Source organism: Myotis brandtii, unplaced genomic scaffold (assembly GCF_000412655.1).
Source record: "Myotis brandtii unplaced genomic scaffold, ASM41265v1 scaffold18, whole genome shotgun sequence".
Lineage (NCBI taxonomy): Eukaryota > Metazoa > Chordata > Mammalia > Chiroptera > Vespertilionidae > Myotis > Myotis brandtii.
Genome location: NW_005356674.1, coordinates 6,459,449 through 6,480,254, shown reverse-complemented (window position 1 = coordinate 6,480,254; position 20,806 = coordinate 6,459,449). Strand labels below are relative to the sequence as shown.

At 47.5% G+C, this 20,806-nt stretch overlaps 1 protein-coding gene across 1 annotated transcript; it reads left to right on the top strand.

The window, feature by feature from the left end:
• The first annotated feature begins 10,626 nt into the window (after positions 1–10,626).
• Positions 10,627–12,923, top strand: NUDT16 (nudix (nucleoside diphosphate linked moiety X)-type motif 16). The gene is made up of 2 exons (XM_005863583.2): positions 10,627–10,966; positions 11,723–12,923. Exons 1-2 carry the CDS (start codon positions 10,697–10,699, stop codon positions 11,882–11,884), a joined length of 432 nt encoding a protein of 143 aa, XP_005863645.1. The 5' UTR covers positions 10,627–10,696; the 3' UTR covers positions 11,885–12,923.
• The last annotated feature ends 7,883 nt before the right edge of the window (positions 12,924–20,806 follow it).

The following is a 20,806-nucleotide window of genomic DNA, read 5'->3' as shown; positions in this document are numbered from 1 at the left end:
CATTGGGAGCCCATTATATACCAGTCCTGTGCTTAGGACTATAAGGACCTATTGAATCTGAGAGAGAGAGAGAGAGAGAGAGAGAGAGAGAGAGAGAGAGAGAGAGAGATTATTGCATTTTATAGCTGAGGATGCTGGAGTTGGGTAACCTGCTTCGAGAAGCGGAGCTGGGATTGGACTCCCGTTCTGTGATTCTAGGACCCATACTCTTAACCACTATGCATGTGAGTTTTCAACTGGGGAGATAGACACATTTAAAGATACTGTACAGGGAACAACACCCTGGGTTTAAATGCATGTTATAGGAGAGGAAAGACTTCCTCTACCCTCTTAGGTTCTGTGGCTGGGGCCTACGAATTAAACTGACAAAAGACAGACGCACAGGAGAAAAAGCATACAGATTTTATTTATTATTTTCACATGGCACAGGGGGCTTTCTAGAAAGAAGTGAAAAACCCAAGAAAGTGGTTAGGCCTGAGAGCTTATATACCATTTTGACAAAGAGCAATAACTTTGGGAAGAAGTGACGAGACAAAAGAAAAGGGATTTGAACTCCTAAGGGGGTTAAATTGTGGGAAAGTGACTAGGAAATATAGGGGAAACTAATGGAAGATCAGGGTTGTTTTGATAGGTTTATTTGTATAGATCCATCTTGGCATTGATACCCAGGCTCCAGTGATAAGAATGTTCTCTTCCGGGCCCAGGGAGGGCACTTTTCTCATGGGAAATGTATGGTTTTAGGTAGAAAGGGAGAAGATCATCAAGAACAAGGATTGGAGAGCAAGGCTAAGGTCATTCCACACCCTTGTATCCTCAGCAGCTATGTATGGATATGAAAGTTGGACAGTGAAGAAGGCTGATAGGGAAAAAAAAATGCTTTATCTGAAATATGGGGTTGGAGGAGAGCTCTACAGATACCCTGGACCACCAGAAAGATGAGCAAGCGAGTGGGTCCTAGAGCAAGATAAGCCTGAAACGTCATGGGGGTAAAAATGACAAAACCAAAGCTTCCTACTTCAGGCACATCATGAGGTTGCAGGGTTCTTTGGAAAAAAAATAATAATGCTGAGAACGAGAGAAAACAGTGGGAAGAGGAAAACGAAATATGTGATGGGTTGACTCCATAAAAGAAGCCATAGGCATGAGTCTCCAGGAGCTGAGCAGGGCTGTTGAGGACAGGGCATTGTGGCCATCCCTCATTCATAGGGGTCGCCTGGAGTGGGAGCCAACTCAACAGCACATAACACACACACACCAGCGTGGGTATTAATCACTAACCAACTGCAAGATGATGGGTGGAAACTGGCTGAGGAATTAGGGAGCTAGGAAGGCGCTTGTTAAGAAACAGTCACAGGTATGAGGGGATCAAGGGGCCCTGCTAGCTTGCTGCTTTGTAAAAAATACATCTATTTCACAAATGCCAATTGACCTTTCTGCTTTCTATTTATGCAGAGGAAATGCCACCAGCTATTTTGGGTGATGCAGAGATAAGACACACAAAGGAGCATGATGGAAGTTAATTATTTAATGTATTTGGAAACTCTAGGTCTATTATAGAAGAATCCAGCCACCACAGGGGGGCCAGGGATAAAGGAGGCTGGCAAACTAAACAGTTGCTCAAGGGGAAAACATACCCCACTCCTCTTTCAGGATGATGGGATCGCTAGCTAATGTGTCAGAAGAGAATGGGGCCAGGAGCAAAACTGAAAAATGAGGCAAAGAGAAGTGTGTGTGTAAGAAAGAGATAGGCGGACATAGAGCTAGAGGATGGGGAAGGGACGGGGGTGGACACACAGTAAGGAATGTTTTTAAATGATCTGCCACAGCCTATGTAGGGAAGAAATGAACTTAATACCAGATGATGTGGATTCTAGACCCACTCTTGCCATTTACTGTGTGATCCAGGGCAAGTCATTCCTCTGAGTCGTAGTTTCCTGCCTCTGCCTGAAGATTGTGTAACAAACAAGTAAGGTAATATAATAGGTTGAATCGCATGACATTGCCAGTGGGGTGCGCCGTGATGTGGGAAATGCTTTAAATGCTGTAAGATGGCCTCGCTTTGGAGGAGAAATTATCCTTATGTTTTATGATCAGGCCGCCTGATCTCCCATCATTGGAGAGTCATCTCGGAAGGTTTCTTTAGTCTTCTAAGTTTCTACTACTGCCGTGCAAACACACCCCAAAAGTATACACTTTTAGCCATTTTCAGCCAGCACTTGATTAAAAATCGCTGGCAGTCAGCTAAGAGCTGAGAGGGCCAAGAGTGCAGCTGAGAAGGCAGTGCGTGGTCTCCCTGGCCCAGCAGGCCCCCTGCACAATGTCTCCATGACCTTCACTCCCTTAACCCGCCCGTGCGACCCCTAAATTAGCGGTATCACCAAGACCCTGAGGATACTCAGTTCTTCCCCAACTTCAGAAGGATATTCAGAAATTTGGTCCAACAAATATACATTATAAAATAACCTATCATAAATATTCATTAGGAGCAGCAGAGCCATTAACATGTATGCAGAATTGAAGGCTTGACTCCAACAGGAATATTTTCCATAGTACATTTGTAGGGTTCGTTTGACAATCTTTCGACAGCTAGAAATTGTTTTCTTTCCAAAGTATTGTGGCTTTTTCCTGCTCTGAAAGATTGGATTTTGGGTTCCAATTCACCCCTCCCTGGACCCCTGACTCTTCCCTTGTAACTTCCTCCCCCCCACCCACCACCACCACCCCGTGAAGACTCCACAGTTGGCCACGGAACCTGTTTGGCTGAGGGGCCACTCAGGAGCAGGACACTGCAGGTGCAGTTGTTAAGTTCTCTTGTGCCTCTGCCTCGCCAGCTCATCTGCCAATCATGGGAGAGGATGAACGCTATGGGCAGAGCTGCCCCAGCCAAGGAATGAGGCAGAGCAGCTTCAGGCGATCTGCAAACTCCTGAGCCCAAAGCAAAGGCTTGTTGCTGTGTGCTCCTCGGGGTTTTGTGGTTGTTTACTATGTATTATTATGGCAGTAAGTTAACCACTATTCCTTCCTTCTCCAGACGTCACTCTTTCTGTTCCTTCTCTTAACACCTCTTATCAAATCCTTGAGCTTCATACTTTTTGGCATTGATTTTTACTACTTTAGGGGGAAATGTACTTCTAATTAAATGATCCTGTGGCTTCTCAGAATAAAATGTGGCTGCCCTTTGTCAAAGTGGCTCAGGTGAACCATGGACGGTCTCTCCTGGCTTTTGGCAGGTTTCCAGGCAGTGCTACCTAGGAGCACGGAGCCGACCAAGACCATCTCCTCTGCAGACGTGGTCTAATTCGTCCTTAGATTTTAGCTCAACATGTACTGAGTTCACATTCTGTACCAAGCATTAGTGTAGGCTCATGAATGATAAGGATTCAGCAGGCACTGACAACCTAAGTGTCTCCACAGATGAATGGGTAAAGGAAATGTGACATATATACACAACCGATTATTATTTAGCCTTCAGAAAAGAAAAACATCCTGCCATTTGTAACAACATGGACGAACTTGGAGGATGTTATGCAAAGTGAAATAAATGAGACAGAGGAAGACAAATACTGCATGATCTCACATATATGTGGAATCTTTAAAAGTTGAACTCATAAGAACAGAAAAGAATGGTGATTGCCAGTGGTTGGGAGTGTAGGGAAATTGGGGAGATGTTGGCCAACGGGTATAAAGTTACAGTTATGTAGGAGGAATGAGTTCTGGAGATCTAATGTACAGAACGGTGACTATAGTTAATAATACTGTATCATTATATATTTGAAATTTGCCAAGAAAGTAAATCTTAAGTGTTCTTACCACACATACAAAATGGTAACTGTGTGAGGTGAGAGATGTTAATTAGCTTGTGACAATCATTGCACAATAGTGTATGTCAAAACATCATGTTGTAGACCTTAAAAATATCTAATTTTTTTCAATTAGATCTCAGTAAAAGATGGGCGAAAAAAATCAGGCAAATAAGGAGGAAAAGATCTTGCAACACAGATGGAGAACACAGATGGGAGACACAGGACACAGCATTGGGGTCTGGGAACTTGAACTCTTTGTGTGTTGGTGGTTTCTAAAGTGTGAGTCAAGTTTGAAAGGAAGGTATGGTGGCCCCCAATGATCCTCACTTCTGGTATTCCTGATTCCACTCACACTGCATCAGGGGTGGCCTGTGTGACCAGCAGGATGCTGTAGAAGTATGACTTCCGAGACAAAACCATAAAAGACATGGATTCTACCTTGTTTTCTCTTAGGTCTTTCACTCCGCAGGAAGCTGGCCACAATGTCATGCAGACACTCAAGCAACCCTATGGAGACATCTACCTGGTGTGAATCTGGGGCTTTTGCCAACAGCCAGCACCAACTTACAGCCACGTCAGTTCGTGACCCACCTGGGAAGCAAATTCTCCAGCCTTCGAACCTTCCTCTGACTGCAGCCCCGAATGACATCTGGATGAAAACCTCATAGGAAACCCCGAGCCAGAAGCATCCAGCCACACCATTTCTCAGTTTCTCAGACCACCATTGTTAAATTACTCCATTTTACAATATGTCTCAGCAGTAGATCACTAATACAGGAGGCAAAGCTGGGATCCGGGTGGTTGAGTTTGCTCTGCTGTATCCTGGAGAAAAGGGCAGCCCCTGAAGTATGGACAGAGAGTAGCTTTTAACTGGATCATGAAACTGTGTGGAGCACAGGGTGAGACTGTAGGCAGGATAGGGAGGGCGCTGAGTGGTGTGGTCCAGGTGAGAAAAGATGAAGATCTGACCACCTGGTGAAGTCAGGGCACTGAGAGTGCAGCAGAGACTGACTGGCTTGGGGTGGAGGAACTGTCTGTGGGGCCTGCTCGGTTTTCAGCATGGGCGACTGGGCTGATGGTGGGCCGTGCACAGAGCTGGGGGGGACAGGAGGAGATGCAGATGGTGGGGTGGGGGCTGGAGAACTACTAAGTTCATTCCTGGGTGTGTTGGATCTGAGGTGCTGATAGGGTATTCAGGTGAAGAGGTCCAGGCATGAAGCTGGAAGTGTCTGAGAAGTTCTGTCCTTACAGTGAAATAGATCCACCTAATGAGCTCCAGACCATACAGCAGAGGATGCTGTTGATGCTGGACCTGCAAAGAACCAAGAACAGGGCTGGTTTCTATAGATGCCACCTCCTTTAAGGTTGCTGATTGTGACTTCAGGTATGTGGATGCCTAAAAAACATTAAGCATCTAGCCCAGCGGTTCTCAACCTGTGGGTCGCGATCCCTTTGGGGTTCGAACGACCCTTTCACAGGGGTCGCCTAAGACCATCGGAAAACACATATAATTACATATTGTTTTTGTGATTAATCACTATGCTTTAATTATGTTCAATTTGTAACAATGAAAATACATCCTGCATATCAGATATTTACATTATGATTCATAACAGTAGCAAAATTACAGTTATGAAGTAGGAACGAAAATAATTTCATGGTTGGGGGTCACCACAACATGAGGAACTGTATTAAAGGGTCGCAGCATTAGGAAAGTTGAGAACCACTGATCTAGCTCTTTCAGTAAATCCTTTTGGATACAGCCCAACTGTCTCTAACTGGCAGCTCTTTGCTGGTGACACCTCCCCACTTCAAAATAAGCCGGTTTTCAACTTTAGCTTTGCATTTGAAAGACCTGGACATTTTTAGGAGGATTAAGTGAAATGATTTGAAATTTCCTGGCAGGTGGTAGACGTTGGTTACAGTCTTCTTTCTGCCTAAAAAGTGAGGCTAGACCCTACCCTCTCCCTCTCCTGGACTAAAAGGGATTGTGCCTGTAAAAAAAGTTTTGTGAAGTGCAAACCTTTATTCAAATGTAAATTATAACCTTTCCCTTTAACTTCAAGAGAAGATCTTTTTAACATTTTACTATGGAAAACATCAAACTACATAAAAGTAAAGAGAATAATGTAATAAGCCCTTGTTATGAAACCACCACTCACCTTCAAAAATGATCGATTCATGGCCAACCTTATTTTATTTATGCTCTCACCCACTCCCCCCACTGGATTATTTTTATATAATTCATAAATATTTCAGCACATATCTCTAAAAGATAAAGAATCTTTTCCTTTGTTGAATCATAAGATTTTCATTCTTCCATGTGCTTAAAATTTAAACCACAAAACTCAATTATAAAGGTATTTAATCCATATCGATATGTTAAAGTAGCCAGAAAATCTTTATATTTTAGTATTTATTTTAAATACTCTTTTTTAAGTCACAATACCATTATTACACTTGAAAAAAATGATCAAAAATTCCTGTATATCAAATACCCAGTCAGTTTTGCTTATTTCTGCCACTGTTTTACGTTTTCCTTAAGTTTGTTTCTTTTTTGTTGTTGTTAATCATCGTCTGAGGATATTTTCCATTGATTTTTAGAGAGAATGGAAGGGAGGGGGAGAGACAGAGAGAGAAACAAGATGAGAGAGAGAGAGAGAGAGAGACATCACATTGATTGGTTGCCTCTCACACATTCCCTGACCAGGCCAGGGATCGATCGAGCCTGCAACTGAAGTACATGCCCTTGACCAGAATCAAACCTGGGATCCTTCAGTCTGTGGGCCAACACTCTATCCACTGAGTCAAACTACCTAGGGTTCCTTAAGTTTGTTTCTTCAAATTAGGATTCAAATAAAACCCAATCAGTTAAAATGGTACATCTTTTCAATCCCTTTTAATGTATAGATTCTGCCTCCATCTCTTTTCCCCCTGTAATTCATTTATTGAAGAAACCAGATCATTTATCTTGTAAAGTTTCCTTCAGTCTAGATTTTGCTGATTGCAGCCTCCTAATTTTTTTACAAATAAACTTTATTTTTTAGAAGTTTTAGATTTACAGAAAAACTGCGAGGAAAGTACAGAGTTCCCACATAGTTCACCCAGTTTCCCCTATTATTAACATCTTACATTAATATTTGTTACAATAATGAACCGATATGGATACATTACTGTTAACCAAAGTCCATACTTTATTCAGATTTCCTTAGCTTTTATCTAATGCCCTTTTCTGGTCCAGGATCCCATCCTGGATACTGCGTTGCATTTGTAGTCGTGCAACCTTAGGGTCCTCTTTGTTGTGACAGTTTCTCAGACTTTCCTTGTTTGATGATGACCTTCACAGTTTTGAAGCATGCTGATCAGGTGTTTTGTAGAATGTGCCTCTGCTGGAGTTTGTTTAATGCTTTTCTCATGGTTAGATGGGGTTTATGACATTTTGAGAGGAAGACCATTGACATTAAGTATCATATTCATCACGTCATATTGTCAAGGGGACGTACTATCAGCATGACTTACCACTGTTGATGTTGACCTTGACCACCTGGCTAAAGTAATGTTTGTCAGGTTTCTCCCCCAACACATACACCTCTTTGGCATACTGTCCTCTTTGGAAGGGAGTCACTATTCACAACTCACATTTACGGAGTGGGCATTTGTGGCCCACCTCCTTGAGGGGGAGTATGTACATTATTCCAGATTCTTCTGCATGAGAGATTTCTCTTCTCACCATGGATTTACTTGTGCATTGTCCATATCAGTATGAACATGCAGGTATCTGTTTCTGGCTTGAGTTGTAATCCAATACTGCTGGAAGTTTTTATGAGCTTTTGCCAGGTGACTCTAATGTTTACCCAGGGCCATTTCCAAGTGCTCTAGAACTCTGATGGGGTAATGAGTTGTGTCAGGCACAGTCTCGTCACCGTGACCCAGTGCCTGATGTTAGTAGATGCTATGCCTATCAGGCTATTCAGAAGACTATAAGCTAGCAAAGATGATGCCAGGGACATCTCGTTCTCCCCTAGGGATGCTGAGGCCTGATGATTGTGGCTGACTTCCAACCAACAGGTCTTTAACATAAGACAACAATCTGCCCACCCTCAACCCCAAGGACGCTACATCTACTTGGTGCTGGCACTGTTCTGGATGCTTTAAACCTCTCAATATTCCTAGTAGGTTGGTATCTCCATTTAACAGGTGATCTGGCAGTTAAATGATGCTAAGGTGACAGGCCTGCGTCTGGGTGGCTTCTTGGGCTCTTCCCTGTCCCGTGCTGTCACAGGCTGTGACTTTAAGCCCAGGCCCTCTCAAGGAGCTGCCTCATCCTTTCCGCTGTGTAATAAATGTTGACTATTGATGTAGAGGTAATCTGCATAGAGTGCAAAGCCTCAGAAAAGGTGGGGAAGGCCTGGGCTGGGTGAGAGATCCTGAATCCTTGTCCCTCAGCATCAGGTCCTGAGTAGCCCCCCACCTTCCTTCACAGCTAGGTGGTCTGGAAGTGTGTGAGGGTAAGTCTAGAAAGCCTTAAGCACTTCTACCTCTAAACCTTCCTCACTTTCCTTCCTGTTGCCCACAGGGTTTCACCCACAGCTCTTTCCTCACTTACCCTTCCTTGGAAAATTTTGTTGGCAGAGGTGAAAACAGCACCAGAATGTTACCAGCGATTGGACCTTGGTTTAGCAACCTCAGAACTTGAGTTCTGGCTAAGAAAGAATTCAGATCCTCCCTCAAAGGGGAAGACATTAAAATTCATTGTACTGTAACTTGGCTGAGTGGCTCAGTTGGTTGGAGTGTTGTCCGTGCACCCAAAGATTGTGGGTTTGATTCTCAGTCAGGGCACATATCTAACTTGTGGGTTTGAGTATGTATGGGTCGAGTATGAACGGGAGGCAACCAGTAGATGTATCTCTCTCACATTGATGTTTCTCTCTCTCCTCTCCCCTCCCTTTCCGTCCTCTTTCTCTCCCTTCCTCTCTCTCTCTCTCTGAAATCAATAAAAACATCATTTGGTGAGGATTAAAAAAAAAATTCAGAGCCAAGACTCAAACTATGAGAGAAAGTTTACTTAGAAAGTCACAAAGGTAGAAGTGAGCCATAGAAGATATGGGTTCAGGAAACAAATTCCAGAGGCAAAAGAAGGGTCCTTGGAGTTTAGGAGAAAGAGAAAGAGAAAGGTACGGTGCCAGGAAAGGTGCTAGGGAGCTCCCCACGCCTTCCCAAGGGCTTTCTTCTCAGGATGGGGATTTCAGGGAGGGTCCCAGGGGTGGACCTCACTAGAATATTCATCAGTTTTCCAGGTGAGTCCTTTGAGGATTGTGGCAACTGAGCCATTAGTTATCGCAGCTGGTCCTGATGCCAGGCACGGCTTTCCTTGTCCGCTTTTGCTGCTTTTCTGGGCCAGGAGCTGAAACACAACTGAGGCCTAGATGTATTTGAGATGGATCAGAACCTCACTGTCCTGGGGACTTAATGCTTAAGGGCTATTCTCAGGTCCCCTTGTTTATTCCCCCTCTAAGGGGGTCTAACCTGCATGACTAGCAACATGCCGGGGAGAAAAAAAGGTCAATGGGTCTAAGTGCATGACCAAGGATATGCTAGGGGACTTTCTGCTCTGGTGACCTTCTGTACCTGGCCCGTCATCCTTGCACTGCTCTTGTCTAACTGCCTATCTGCCCTAGCCACTGCCTATTGCCACTCCCAATTCTTGACTAGAACTACAGTTCTCATTGACTACCCCTCCTAAATCCCCATCTCAAAAAAATGACACCACCTTAGCCTTGGCCAGTGGTGCTCAGTGGTTAGAGCATCCATCAGTACACTGAAGGGTCAGGGCACATACCCAGGTTGCTGGTTCGATCCACGGTCAGAGAGCCTATGGGAGGCAATGGGTCTCTCTCTCTCTCTCTCTCTCTCTCTCTCTCTCTCTCTCCAATAAAAAACATCCTAGGGTGAGGATAAAAAAAAAGACACCACCATCCACCCAGACCATAAACTCTGACCTCATCCCAGTACAATTCTCTCCCAACATTCAATCAGCCAAGGAGTCCTCACAATTCCACAACTCAGGAGAGTTACACCATCCCTCCTCTCCATCTCCATTGCCCCAGGAAGGCCAGCTCCACCTCATTTCCTATATATATATTGATTGATTTCGGAGAGGAAGGGAGAGGGAAGGAGAGACAGAAACTAAGAATCATTCATTGACTGTCTCCTGCACCCCCCTCCTGGGGATGGAGCCCTACCGGGCATGTGCCCTGACCAGGATTCACACCGTGACCTCCTGGTTCATAGGTCCACCCTGAACCACTGAGCCAGGCCAGCTGGGGGTCTCATTTCCTTTCTAACTCTCACCCAGCCCACGTGCTTCATGTACCATCCAGACCAAACCAGATGCAGTTCCCTGATCGCTCCTTGTGCTCCCTAAGCGAATCCTGCTCAGGATACAATCCCTTCCGTGCGTCCCACTCTCCAGGCCCCTCGGGAAGAACTACAGAAGCGGGATTATGAACATAATTTACCCGCCCCCTCCGCAATCAGGACGCCCCGCGGCCCAATCCAGAAGAAGGTTTCGGTATCCTAGTGTCCCACCGCCAACGACTTCACCCAAGCCCCACCCTGATTGGCTGCACCTGCCTGAGCCCTGCATGGATTGGTCCTTACCGCCGGGCCCAGGCTCGGATTGGTCCAGGCTGAGACCCACCAGCCTGCCCACGTGGGCCTCCTGAACAGCTGGTGGGGGAGCGTCCTGCCATGGGGGAGCGTCGGTCCTTGGGGGAGCGTCCGGCCCCGTCGGGGGTCCGCAGGGTGGAGCTGGAGGCCCCTTCCCCGCCCTCCTCCCTCCCCGGAGGCCGGCCTCTGGCGCCCCGGCCAACCCCCGCTTCCCTGTCGTGCAGATGCAGATGCGCTTTGATGGGCGTTTGGGCTTCCCGGGCGGCTTCGTCAATTTTTCGGATGGCAGCCTGGAGGATGGGCTGAACCGCGAGCTGAGCGAGGAGCTGGGCGAGGCCGCGGCCGCCTTCCGCGTGGAGCGCGCCGACTACCGCAACTCGTACGCGTCGTCCGGCCAGCACGTCGTGGCCCACTTCTATGCCAAGCGCCTGACGCTGGAGCAGCTGACCGCCGTGGAGAGAGGCGCCCCGCTGGCCCAGGACCACGGGCTGGAGGTGGGGCCAGCCTGGAAACCCCCATCCCACGTCCTCCCTCCTCCACCCAAAGCCTCGCCCCTGGTTTCCTGGAGTAGTTGAAGCCTTGGTTAGCTTTCATCTGGATGGCTGACCCACCTACCCCCACCCCCGTGAAGTTTCTCCATTACTCCCCCTTTACAGGCCTCTGCAGCTAACTTTCTAGAACGCACCCAAACCATCCTCTCTTCTGCTCCCCTTTTCTAATGGCCAGGCATTGCCCCCTGGGCCCCTGGATAAGAGATGTGGTCCGATACTTCGTGGGGAAACCCTGGCACTTAGGCCAGGGGAGCAGGGGGACAGATGGTACATGGGGATGGTTCTCACACTTTGGTAGTTAGCAGAATCATCTGGGAGGCCTATTCAAACAGTACTTACTGGCCCCCCTCCCAGAATTGCTGGTTCAGTGGAGGCGGGAGGGGAAGACCTGAGAATCTGTATTTTTCAGAAGTTCCTAACTGCTGCTGCTATGGCTGGTCTGGGGGCCACATTTTGAGAACTACTGGTATAGGACCAAGCAGGCCTCCTGGAGGCAGCAGCCACTAACGGTTCTAGAGCTGGATAGCGTGACTCGGGTCACCTGTCTGCAGAGAGCTAGGCCCACCCGGCTTTACTGAGATGTGAGTGCCCAGGCCTGGTTGTGCTGGACGGATACGGGGTGAGGTGTCTGATCTAGAACGACGGGCCGGGATGAGCTGCCTTGGGTGCCCAGTGTCTCCTGTCCTTTTCCTTTCACAGGTGCTGGGCCTGGTGCGGGTGCCCCTGTACACCCTGCAGGATGGTGTGGGCGGCCTGCCTGCCTTCCTGGAGAATACCTTTATTGGAACTGCACGGGAGCAGCTGCTGGAAGCCCTCCAGGACTTGGGACTGCTGGAATCTGGCTCTGTCCTCAGGCCGTGAGGCCTCAGCTCTGCCATCAGGACCTCTGTGCTTGTGAGAGAGGGAGGAGAAAGGAGTGTTTTCTTTCCCTGGGCCTGAGCCTGAGAGGTGACAGATTAAAAGGAGAAGTACGTGCAATATGCTCTGAGCATAGGGCCCCCAGCAACTCATGGCATCAGAGGCAAAAAGCTGCATCTCACCCCAGGGGCCCTGGCGAATCTCAGAGCCTGTCTCCTCCCTGTACATTTGCACACACACACAGCCTGGCAGCCTCCAGACATTTGAATGTAAAGTCTGCGCCCACACACAAGCTGATGCCTCCCTGACCCCCAAAGTTTAGTTTAACTGGGAAGTGGGATGCGTGGGCCTAAGCTGTCACCATCCCATCCTCTTGCCGAGGAGGAGCTTCTGAACCACTCTCCTACATGGTCTCTTCCCACAGGCATACATGGCTGCCCTCCAGGGTCTAGCCCAGCCCACGATTATTGAGGACAGAGAAGCAGAGGACCCCCTTTTCCCTCTGAAAGTGGTCGCATCCTTGCCTGGGAATTGGCCAGAGCAGTAGACCCCTGAAAGGAGGTTAAAGGGTCCTAACCAACCCCCTGCTGTCTTCCGAAACTGAGCAGAAAGATGTGAGGAAATGGTTTGGTCTCCTTGGACTGACCTTGAACTTGACACATCTGAGTCCTGGGGCATCTCCTTCAGGGTTTTCATCTTTGGGACCCTTTAGACTCTGGGGACATCAGAAGGAAGCTGACGCAGTCCTAAGCTAGCCCTGCTCTGATAAAAAGAGCTTCCCAGTAAAGGGTTTATAGTGGCTTCCTGGCCCTCTTGTTCTTTCAACAGTATGTATGAGGAATTGGAGATCTAAAGACGAGAGCCATAGGACTTGCCCCCCTCGGGGCTGGGAAGCTTTCGGGGAGCTAAATGGTAAATATTTTAGGCTTTGTTGGGCCACATGGTCTTTGTAGCAACTGTTCAACTCTGCCATGTCAAAAGTAGTAATGGACAATACATAAATAAATGGGTGTGGCTGTGTTCCAATAAAACGCTTTATATTTAAGTATATTTTTATTTATTTCAGATAGGAAGGAAGAGGGAGAGAGAGAAAAACATCAATGATAAGAATCATTGATCAGGCTGCCTCTTTCACACCCCACACTGGGGATCGAGCCTGCAACCCGAGCATGTGCCCTGACCTCCTGGTTCATAGGTCAACATTGAACCACTGAGCCAAGCTGGCCAGGCAAGACTATTTTTAAAAGGAGGTGGCCAGCCTGTGGGCCATAGGTTGCCAACCCCTGCTCTAGAGAGAAAGATAAGATTAATAATTTTCATTATGATGCCTATTATTTTTGTCAGTGTTAAAAAGGAAATAATGGATTGATGCAGGTCCTATCTTGATATTTTTCACTTGAGGTGGTCTGGAAGGGCCTTCTCCGAAGAGTATTTTAGCTGAAAGGTGAGAAGGAAGTAGCCAGGTAGGAGTGTGGGAAGAATATTCTAAGGTTTTCCAGGGAGGAAAGTCCTGAGGAAGAATTGGCAAATTATCCCAAAACAAGGGTAGGGGAATTAGACTCCATCTCTCCATTGGGAGTGCAGGGAATTTGCAGCTGTCTTTAATTTACCAGAGGATGGGCTAGAAATGGAAAAAGGCCAGTGTAATTAGACTATAGGGATGAGCAAGGAGAGATGAAGCTAGAGAGTCAGGCAAGAGGCCATGGTGAGGGGCTTAGTGTGTGGAGAGTGGACTCAAAGGGGATAGAAAAAGTGAGATGGGAGGCGGCCACAGCAGTTCACATGGGAGATGGTGGTGATCTGGGCCAGCGTGGCAGTAGAGGTGGAGAGAAGTGGATGCATTTGAGGGAGACAGTAGTGGCATTGACCGGCCCTCTGATGGACTGGTTGGGGTGCGGTGAGGGAAAAGAGGGTCCAAGGGTGGCTTTCAGTTTGTGTGTTAGGTTATTCAACTTGTAGATAAAGGGAAAATTGAGGGAATAGCAAGCTTTTGGAAGGGGTAGAATCAGGGTCATTGTGGGCATGTTGAGATACAAATCTGTGGGGCATCTGCATAAAGATGATAGAGCAATTTGTCAGGCTGGAGGAGGTCATCCAGGGGGAGAAAAGAGAAGCCCAAGGAAGCCCAACCCTGAGAGTTTGGGGGAGGAGAGGACACGTTACAGAGGGTCAGAAGTTGAGAGGAAGCTGCTTTAAGAAACTGGGCTGTGCCAAGTGCTTGTCAGAGTTTGGGTAAAATGAGGGCAGAACTGTCTACTGGCATTAGTAGTATGGAGCTTTGGATAACTTTGATGGGAGCAATTTCAGGACGGCGTGGGAGTGGAAGGCAGACTGGAGTTGGTTGAGTGAATGGAGAGTGGGGGAGTGGACAGAGTGAGAAGTTGGTCCTAAAGGGATGTGGAGAAATGGTGTGATAACGAGAACTGTGGGGCCAGGGGAGTGTTTGCAGAGTGAGGTAGAGCGTGTGTATGTGGATGGAACAATTACTGTGGAGAGTGGAGAGGGAGGGATGGTGTGGGGATGGAGGAGGGGAGGGTCACTGAAGGGTACAGCCCAAGAAAAAGGAGGGACAGTTCTGCAGCCTAATAGGGCTCAAGAAGTAGAGGACGGGAAAGAGTGGAGGATGAGAAGGGCTAAACTAATGGTGAGATAATGGAGGTTGAATCTCTTGGTGAAATGACGTGAGACCATCAGCTGGATGTGGCTGGAAGATGTTCTCAGAAGGTATGAAGTAGTCATTCATCTTGCTATTGAAAAGCGAGTCAATTAGAGAAACAGTAGAAAGGCAGGGCAGGGCTGACCTGTGAGGTGGTCAGTTTAGAATAGGAATTGAGGCGCTCAGATGTGTCAGGGGTGTGTGCACCCGTGCACATGTTGTCCCCCACATGGGTGGTCAGCTGGCGTGAAGACACTTGACGCAGACTTGGGGTTTTGCCAGAAGAGTATAGGAAGGGAGAGAGAGGCAGTAGGATTACAGGAGAAGTGATGATGGGCTGTGGGGTACGAGGCGAGGTTCATGAACACAGGAGGTAACTTCAGAGGTGGTAGCAAATTGGTGGTCTCAATGAGGAGAACCCCAACATGGGGTGGGGTGGGGAGGTGTCATTGAGCCAGAAGAGGGCCGAACAGTCACAGGTAAAGTCACGGTCCAGGTGGGTAACGAAGCAAGAAACTGACATGTTGGAGAAGGGAGTGTGAACTCAGAGCCAGCATCCTCTTCGAACAGGAGGAGGGATCAAAAGGCCAGTGACAGCGGCAGGAGGGGAAAGCGGGCACAACTGGACAGAAGGAACCTGCGAGGAGGAGGCTTTTGAAGAAAGGAGGGGTGAATCGCGGTCTGGAAAGGCAACAGAGAGCCGCGTGGGCCCCAGGAACCCTTCTCCGCCTTTGAAGGTAGGGCAGGGGAGCAGCTGCAGAGGTCAGGTAGGTAGACACCCAGAGAAGTTAAGACTCTGCCTTTTTCCTAACCTAACCCTGAGCCTTTTGTAAATGCCAGATGAAGCCCTCAGCGAGGGCCGCCCGGAGGAAACGGACAGTGGGTGCCTCTGGGATCCCCGCCCACCTGCGATTTATATCACAGCCTCCAGCTCATCTCTGCAGGGGAGGGGAAGCCCCTGAGGCCCAGGGAGACGGGAGCAACTGGGCCATGACCACAGAGCTGGTTAGGTCCCTCCCCTCAGGATCCCACCCGGGCACATCTGCACGGCGCTCATGATGAGATGTGTCGGGTCCAGCCTCGTACACCGTTCCTAGTGTCTATAGTACGAGTATCTCAGCACCGTGTCCCCCTGCAGTTGTCATCGCTTATTTATTTAGACCAAATATTCTTATTTTTCAGGTCTCTGATGACTATTGGGAGGGTGAGGCCATGACTCTCCTGTGTCATCCCACACCCCCCTCCCAGTCACTAGGCCACGTGTCAGTGAGCGTCCTCAGTGTTCATCTGTGGCCTGGTCCATTTCACTCGCCCCCTTGCCTCCCCCAACCCCCCCATCCTGCTGCGGGATAAGGAAACCGGCTTGGTTGCCCATGTCGGATTCATTCCCTTGGCCTTGTTCAACCCGGTCACCAGGGGTAGAGCGAAAACGGGAAGTTCCCTGGCAATCCTGGACCCGCACTAGCGGCTGCGGTGACTCTCAGGCAGGACTTGACCTCCTCTTCCGTATCTGAAATACCGGTTTGAGGTTCCTGTGATGAGGGTTAACCGAGGCAGCACCTGGGACGCAGCTTTGCAGAGCCGCACCCAGCACAGCTACAGCGCACAAAGCCGCCCCCCTTTGCTCCTGCTTGTTTAGCGCATTTTGTTCCTGGCAAGGTGAGTGGCCTAGGCTGCCTCCCCCCAAACACACATTCCTGCTTGGTCAGCAAGATGGTCTCCCCTCTCAGTTCTGTGCTTTTGCCTGGAGTAATGGCTGCTGCTGCTGCGTTAACACTTCTGGGCCCCGTGCTGTCTGAGCCACCGGCTCCCTCTGCTATCGAGTGTGCAGCGGAGCTGCTGCTTTTAGGCAGAGACATTTGAGGAAAGAGTGGCTGTCACCTTCCTCAGTTACTTGACACCTTCAGAAACTGCTAAGGAGACAGACCCGGGCAACGGTGGACAAGTGGGAAGGGATGCTTTCTGTGAGTTTCAGCTTATTGCACAGAAATCAGATTTCCACCCCCCAAGCTCTCTACTCCACTCAGACAAATTAATCTTCCTTTTAAATAGAGAAGGAAACATTTTCTCTGTGATGAGATTAGTGAATGGCATCAGAATTAGAGCCAAACTAGAAGCATTAGGTGAAACTAAGAATTCTTGAATTGATCAAGAGATGATCCACAGCGATCACATGAATTTCAGATTATATCCAGCAAAATCTATTGGAAACATAAGAAGAAATCAACAATATTGGGGGATCACACATTTCCTCAATCCTTGGCAGATAAAATGTCTAGGTTAAAGTATGGAATCTAGGATATAAAAATTAACAAAGTGATGGCAACAATTAACATTATTTTAGTATTTTCTGTGTGACAGGCACTATTCTAACCTCTTTTCATGTATTAACATACTTAGTCAAAACATCCATAAGAGATAGACATACGCTTATTTCCATACTCCAAATCTAAAACCTTAGGCACAAGGGCCAACAAAATAATATACTTTACCTAAAACAAATTTGGAATATAACTTGAAGCAAAGGAAATACCTTTAAGAACCCAGGGAACATTTCCCGAATTAGTGATATATTGGGTCTTAGAAAGCCTCAGGAAATTTTCTCCAGCCGTGTACCACCCTCTCCGAAATGCTGAAGTACTATCACATTCTGCGACCACAACATGTAATGAACTTAGAAATAAATGGCATGGATAGACACTCTGAAATTCCTCCTGCCTCCAGAAGTCTCAAAATGTTATAAAAAAGGGTTTGGGGCCTAAGAACCCTGTTGCAGGCCCACCCTCCCTCAGCACGCAGCTCCAGGTGGGGAACCCCAGGGACCCCCAGATCTTCCCAGGGATCCAAGCGTTCGTTTGGCAGAATTGAAATTAGTCCTTGGCAACAGGTTCTGCTGTGGGGCCGGCTCTGAAGCTGTCATCCTCCTACCTGAAGTGGGCCTGCCACCAGGAAAAGCCAAACCACAGACATCTGGAGACAGACCCTGGGTTTTGCCATGTAAAGGGCTGAGGGAAATTTCGGGATCCTGCACTTTTTTCTGGTAAGTTCTAAAGTAGTGGGAATGTGCTGAGACACATCGGGTCTGACCATTTTTTTCCTTGTTTCTGAGATGCACATTTTAAAAATCTCAGCATCAGATGGGTCTTGCAATTGATGATGGGTCTTTTGCTGCCCAGGGCTGAAAACTTTGGGGATCAACGTCTGTCGGCAGCTTGGAGGGAATCCCAGAGAACTGAAGAAATGTCGCAACACCATGGCTCTTACGGCTCAGAAGTTAATGTTTTGTGAAAAAACAGACACCTATAACTCCATGTTGAAACATGATTCAAAAGAGCGTGACGCTGTGCAGAAGTTTTCAGGACATCTAAACCAATTTATTTTGCTTGTGTTCCCTTCCCGTGTGTTCACAGGAGTGATCTGTGATAAAACCCATGTCTACACAAGTCAAACCTTTTTCAATATATAGAATTTTTTTTCTTACAAACTTCTAAGTGATAAAGCGTTGTGTTACGACTTAATGGCAGCATTTTTCTTTCTTAGAGGAACATAAAATCATAATGCACGCTGCCATCCATAATGTCTTAGAGTAGCTGAAATGCAGGAGGGGGAAACTTCCTTTTTTTTTTTTTACTCCGGAGGCGTCTGGTGTCATAAGTAACTTTTAAGAACCTGTGCTGTTCGGGAGGACTGAGAGACAAGGAGTCAGAAATGCCAACATCATGGCTGCTCTGGCTCATCTGTGCCTGGGGCACCAGGCAGAGACCAGGACCGGGCAGCCCTGCATGGAAACAGGTGAGGTTGTAGACACCAAACATGTGGCTGGAAGCTGCATTGGGCCAGGGGAGGCATGATGCTGGGTGGCTCCCCCTCCCCCACAGCAGGGACAGGAGGAGGAGGTTCTGAGCTGCCCTCTTGGGAGAGTGAGTGCCTTCTGCCTGCCCTGCCACTGATGGCCAGACCAGGCTCGGGTGTCCTATAAAAGGACGAGAAGGGCCCAGCCACGCCCGAGGAGATCGGAGTGGACATGGGGCTGACGGTGTGGCACAAGCTGCCTAGCTGAGACGGCACCAGTGGGATCACAACATCACGGATCTGTTGCTTATGGGAAAAGTTAAAATTGCGTTTGGGTGTGTGATTGGAACAAATGTTTCAGGTAAAATAATGCAGCCACTTGAATCACGCATAGCGACTCCAGCATTTTGTGCTTTAAGATCTGTTCAAATATTGGCTTCATTATCCCATGTCCTGAAATAGGATCTGTGGTCCTCAAAGTGGCTGCAATTTGGGGAGACAAAGGAGCTCAGTGTTTGAAACTGGACACATCTCCCAGGTGTCAGGTACCCACTGTCAGAAACTGCTGGGAAAATGCCAGTCCTCTTTTTAGTAACATTAATTACAGTAAGTGCCGTCCATTCCTGGACAGTCCACTCGCCTCCCACCTCTCTAATGCCTATGTGTCCTTCAAAGCTCATCACCCCTGTAGGGCAGCTTTGCCCTCCTCCTCCTGGCTGCCATGGCAACCTGAGCATGCCTCCACAAGGGCACCATCCCTCTGGCCAGGAGTCTGTCTTTCGTTTTTGGCCCTACTGGCACACGGCTTTATTTCCCCAGGCCGAGCATGTTGCTAATGAAGCACCCTAGACACCCTGAGATTACAGGAGTGTGTGTGTGTGTGTGTGTGTGTGTACTGTATGTCCTTATTTATGAACAGCTGATTGGATGCTGCCTCTTGAAAAGTCTTTTCTCTTATGGAAGTTAAACCTGCACAGGCTCATTTTGCATATTAATTCTTTTCCAACAAGTTTTTCCCTATGGTGGCAAATAGCACTGAACTAGGATTCAAGTCTCTTTTACAATGTCCAGAGGCCGTATGACTTTGGGCAGCTTCCCTAACCTCGCTGGGTCTTGGTCTCCCCTTCTCATGTAGATATCTCAAGGGTGCCCTGTATCTTCCATTATTTAGCACAGTGCCTGGCATATAGTATGTGCTCAATAAATATTAGAATAAATTAATCTATAAAATGAATGAAGTGATTGCATGAATTATCTCAAAGTTCCCTCTTTGGATGTCTAATAATGCAGAGAAGCACTTCCCCTAAAAGTTCTCACAAGAACTTTTTTTTCCCCTTTATTTTCTTCATATGGTACCAAATGAGTTGATGGATGTTAGTTGAACCAATTGCTATCATCATTTCCAGTATATGTCAAACAGACCCTCAGGTTGCATGCCTTAAACTTACACAGTGATATATGGTAATTATACCTCAAAACTGGGAGAAAAAAGAATGTGCAGTGCGCATGTACAAACAAATTGCAGATTCAGGACTCTACCTCAGTTGTGAAGGAAAATCATTTTACTTAAGATCGCCTACCTTTATTGTGCATGCCGCTTCAGGGAATTGTGGGCCGAGCCCCTGGCACAAAATGTAAGGAAGTCAAATATAATTTGATTTTTCTGATGGGCATATATTATTTATGAAGTTTGAGGCTGTAAATAACAGAAAATCCAACTTAAACATTTTTTAACTTATATACCTGGAAATCTGAGAAATATGTACATTTCAGGAATATTTGATCCAAAGGCTTAATGACAGTTTTATGCTCTCACTGCACTGTACGAGGTATAGTGAGGGCTACATCGAGGCCTGTCCTCTTATTTGTATCCAAGGGAAGAGTTATTTTTTTTTTAATCTTCACCTGAGGATACTTTTTGTATTGCTCCCTAGAGAGAGTGAAGTGAGGAAGGGAAGGAGGAAAGAAGAAAGGGAAGGGAGAGAGAGGGAGAGAGAGAGAGAGAGAGAGAGAGAGAGAGAGAGAGAGAAGAAACATAGATCAGAGCGAGAGAGACACACATCAATTGGCTGCCTCCCGCAGGGCCCCAACCAGGGCTGGGAATTGTGCTGGAGACCCGCTGGTTGTGGGTTTTATCCAATCACTGAGCCACACCGGCCAATCTTAGCTTTGCCATGACTGGGCCAGCCCTGACTGATCGCTATGGTGAAAGGAAGGCCATGAGCTGGTTGGCTTAGGCCTGGGAGACCTAAGTCAGTGACTGTGCCAAGAGGAACAGGATGGTGAGGGTCAGTTCTATTCAGAGTCATGGCTGCTATTCAGTGAAGGAGGGAAGAGAACCACAAAGTCCAAACCAGCAACTGCAGGGCCAGGGAATCAGAACATCACCTCTGAATTAAGACATGATTATTTTTGTCAAAGTGTAAAGAGGGCACAAAGGAAACTTGTGTTGTTCTGCCTGATGGCAGACAGCTCCC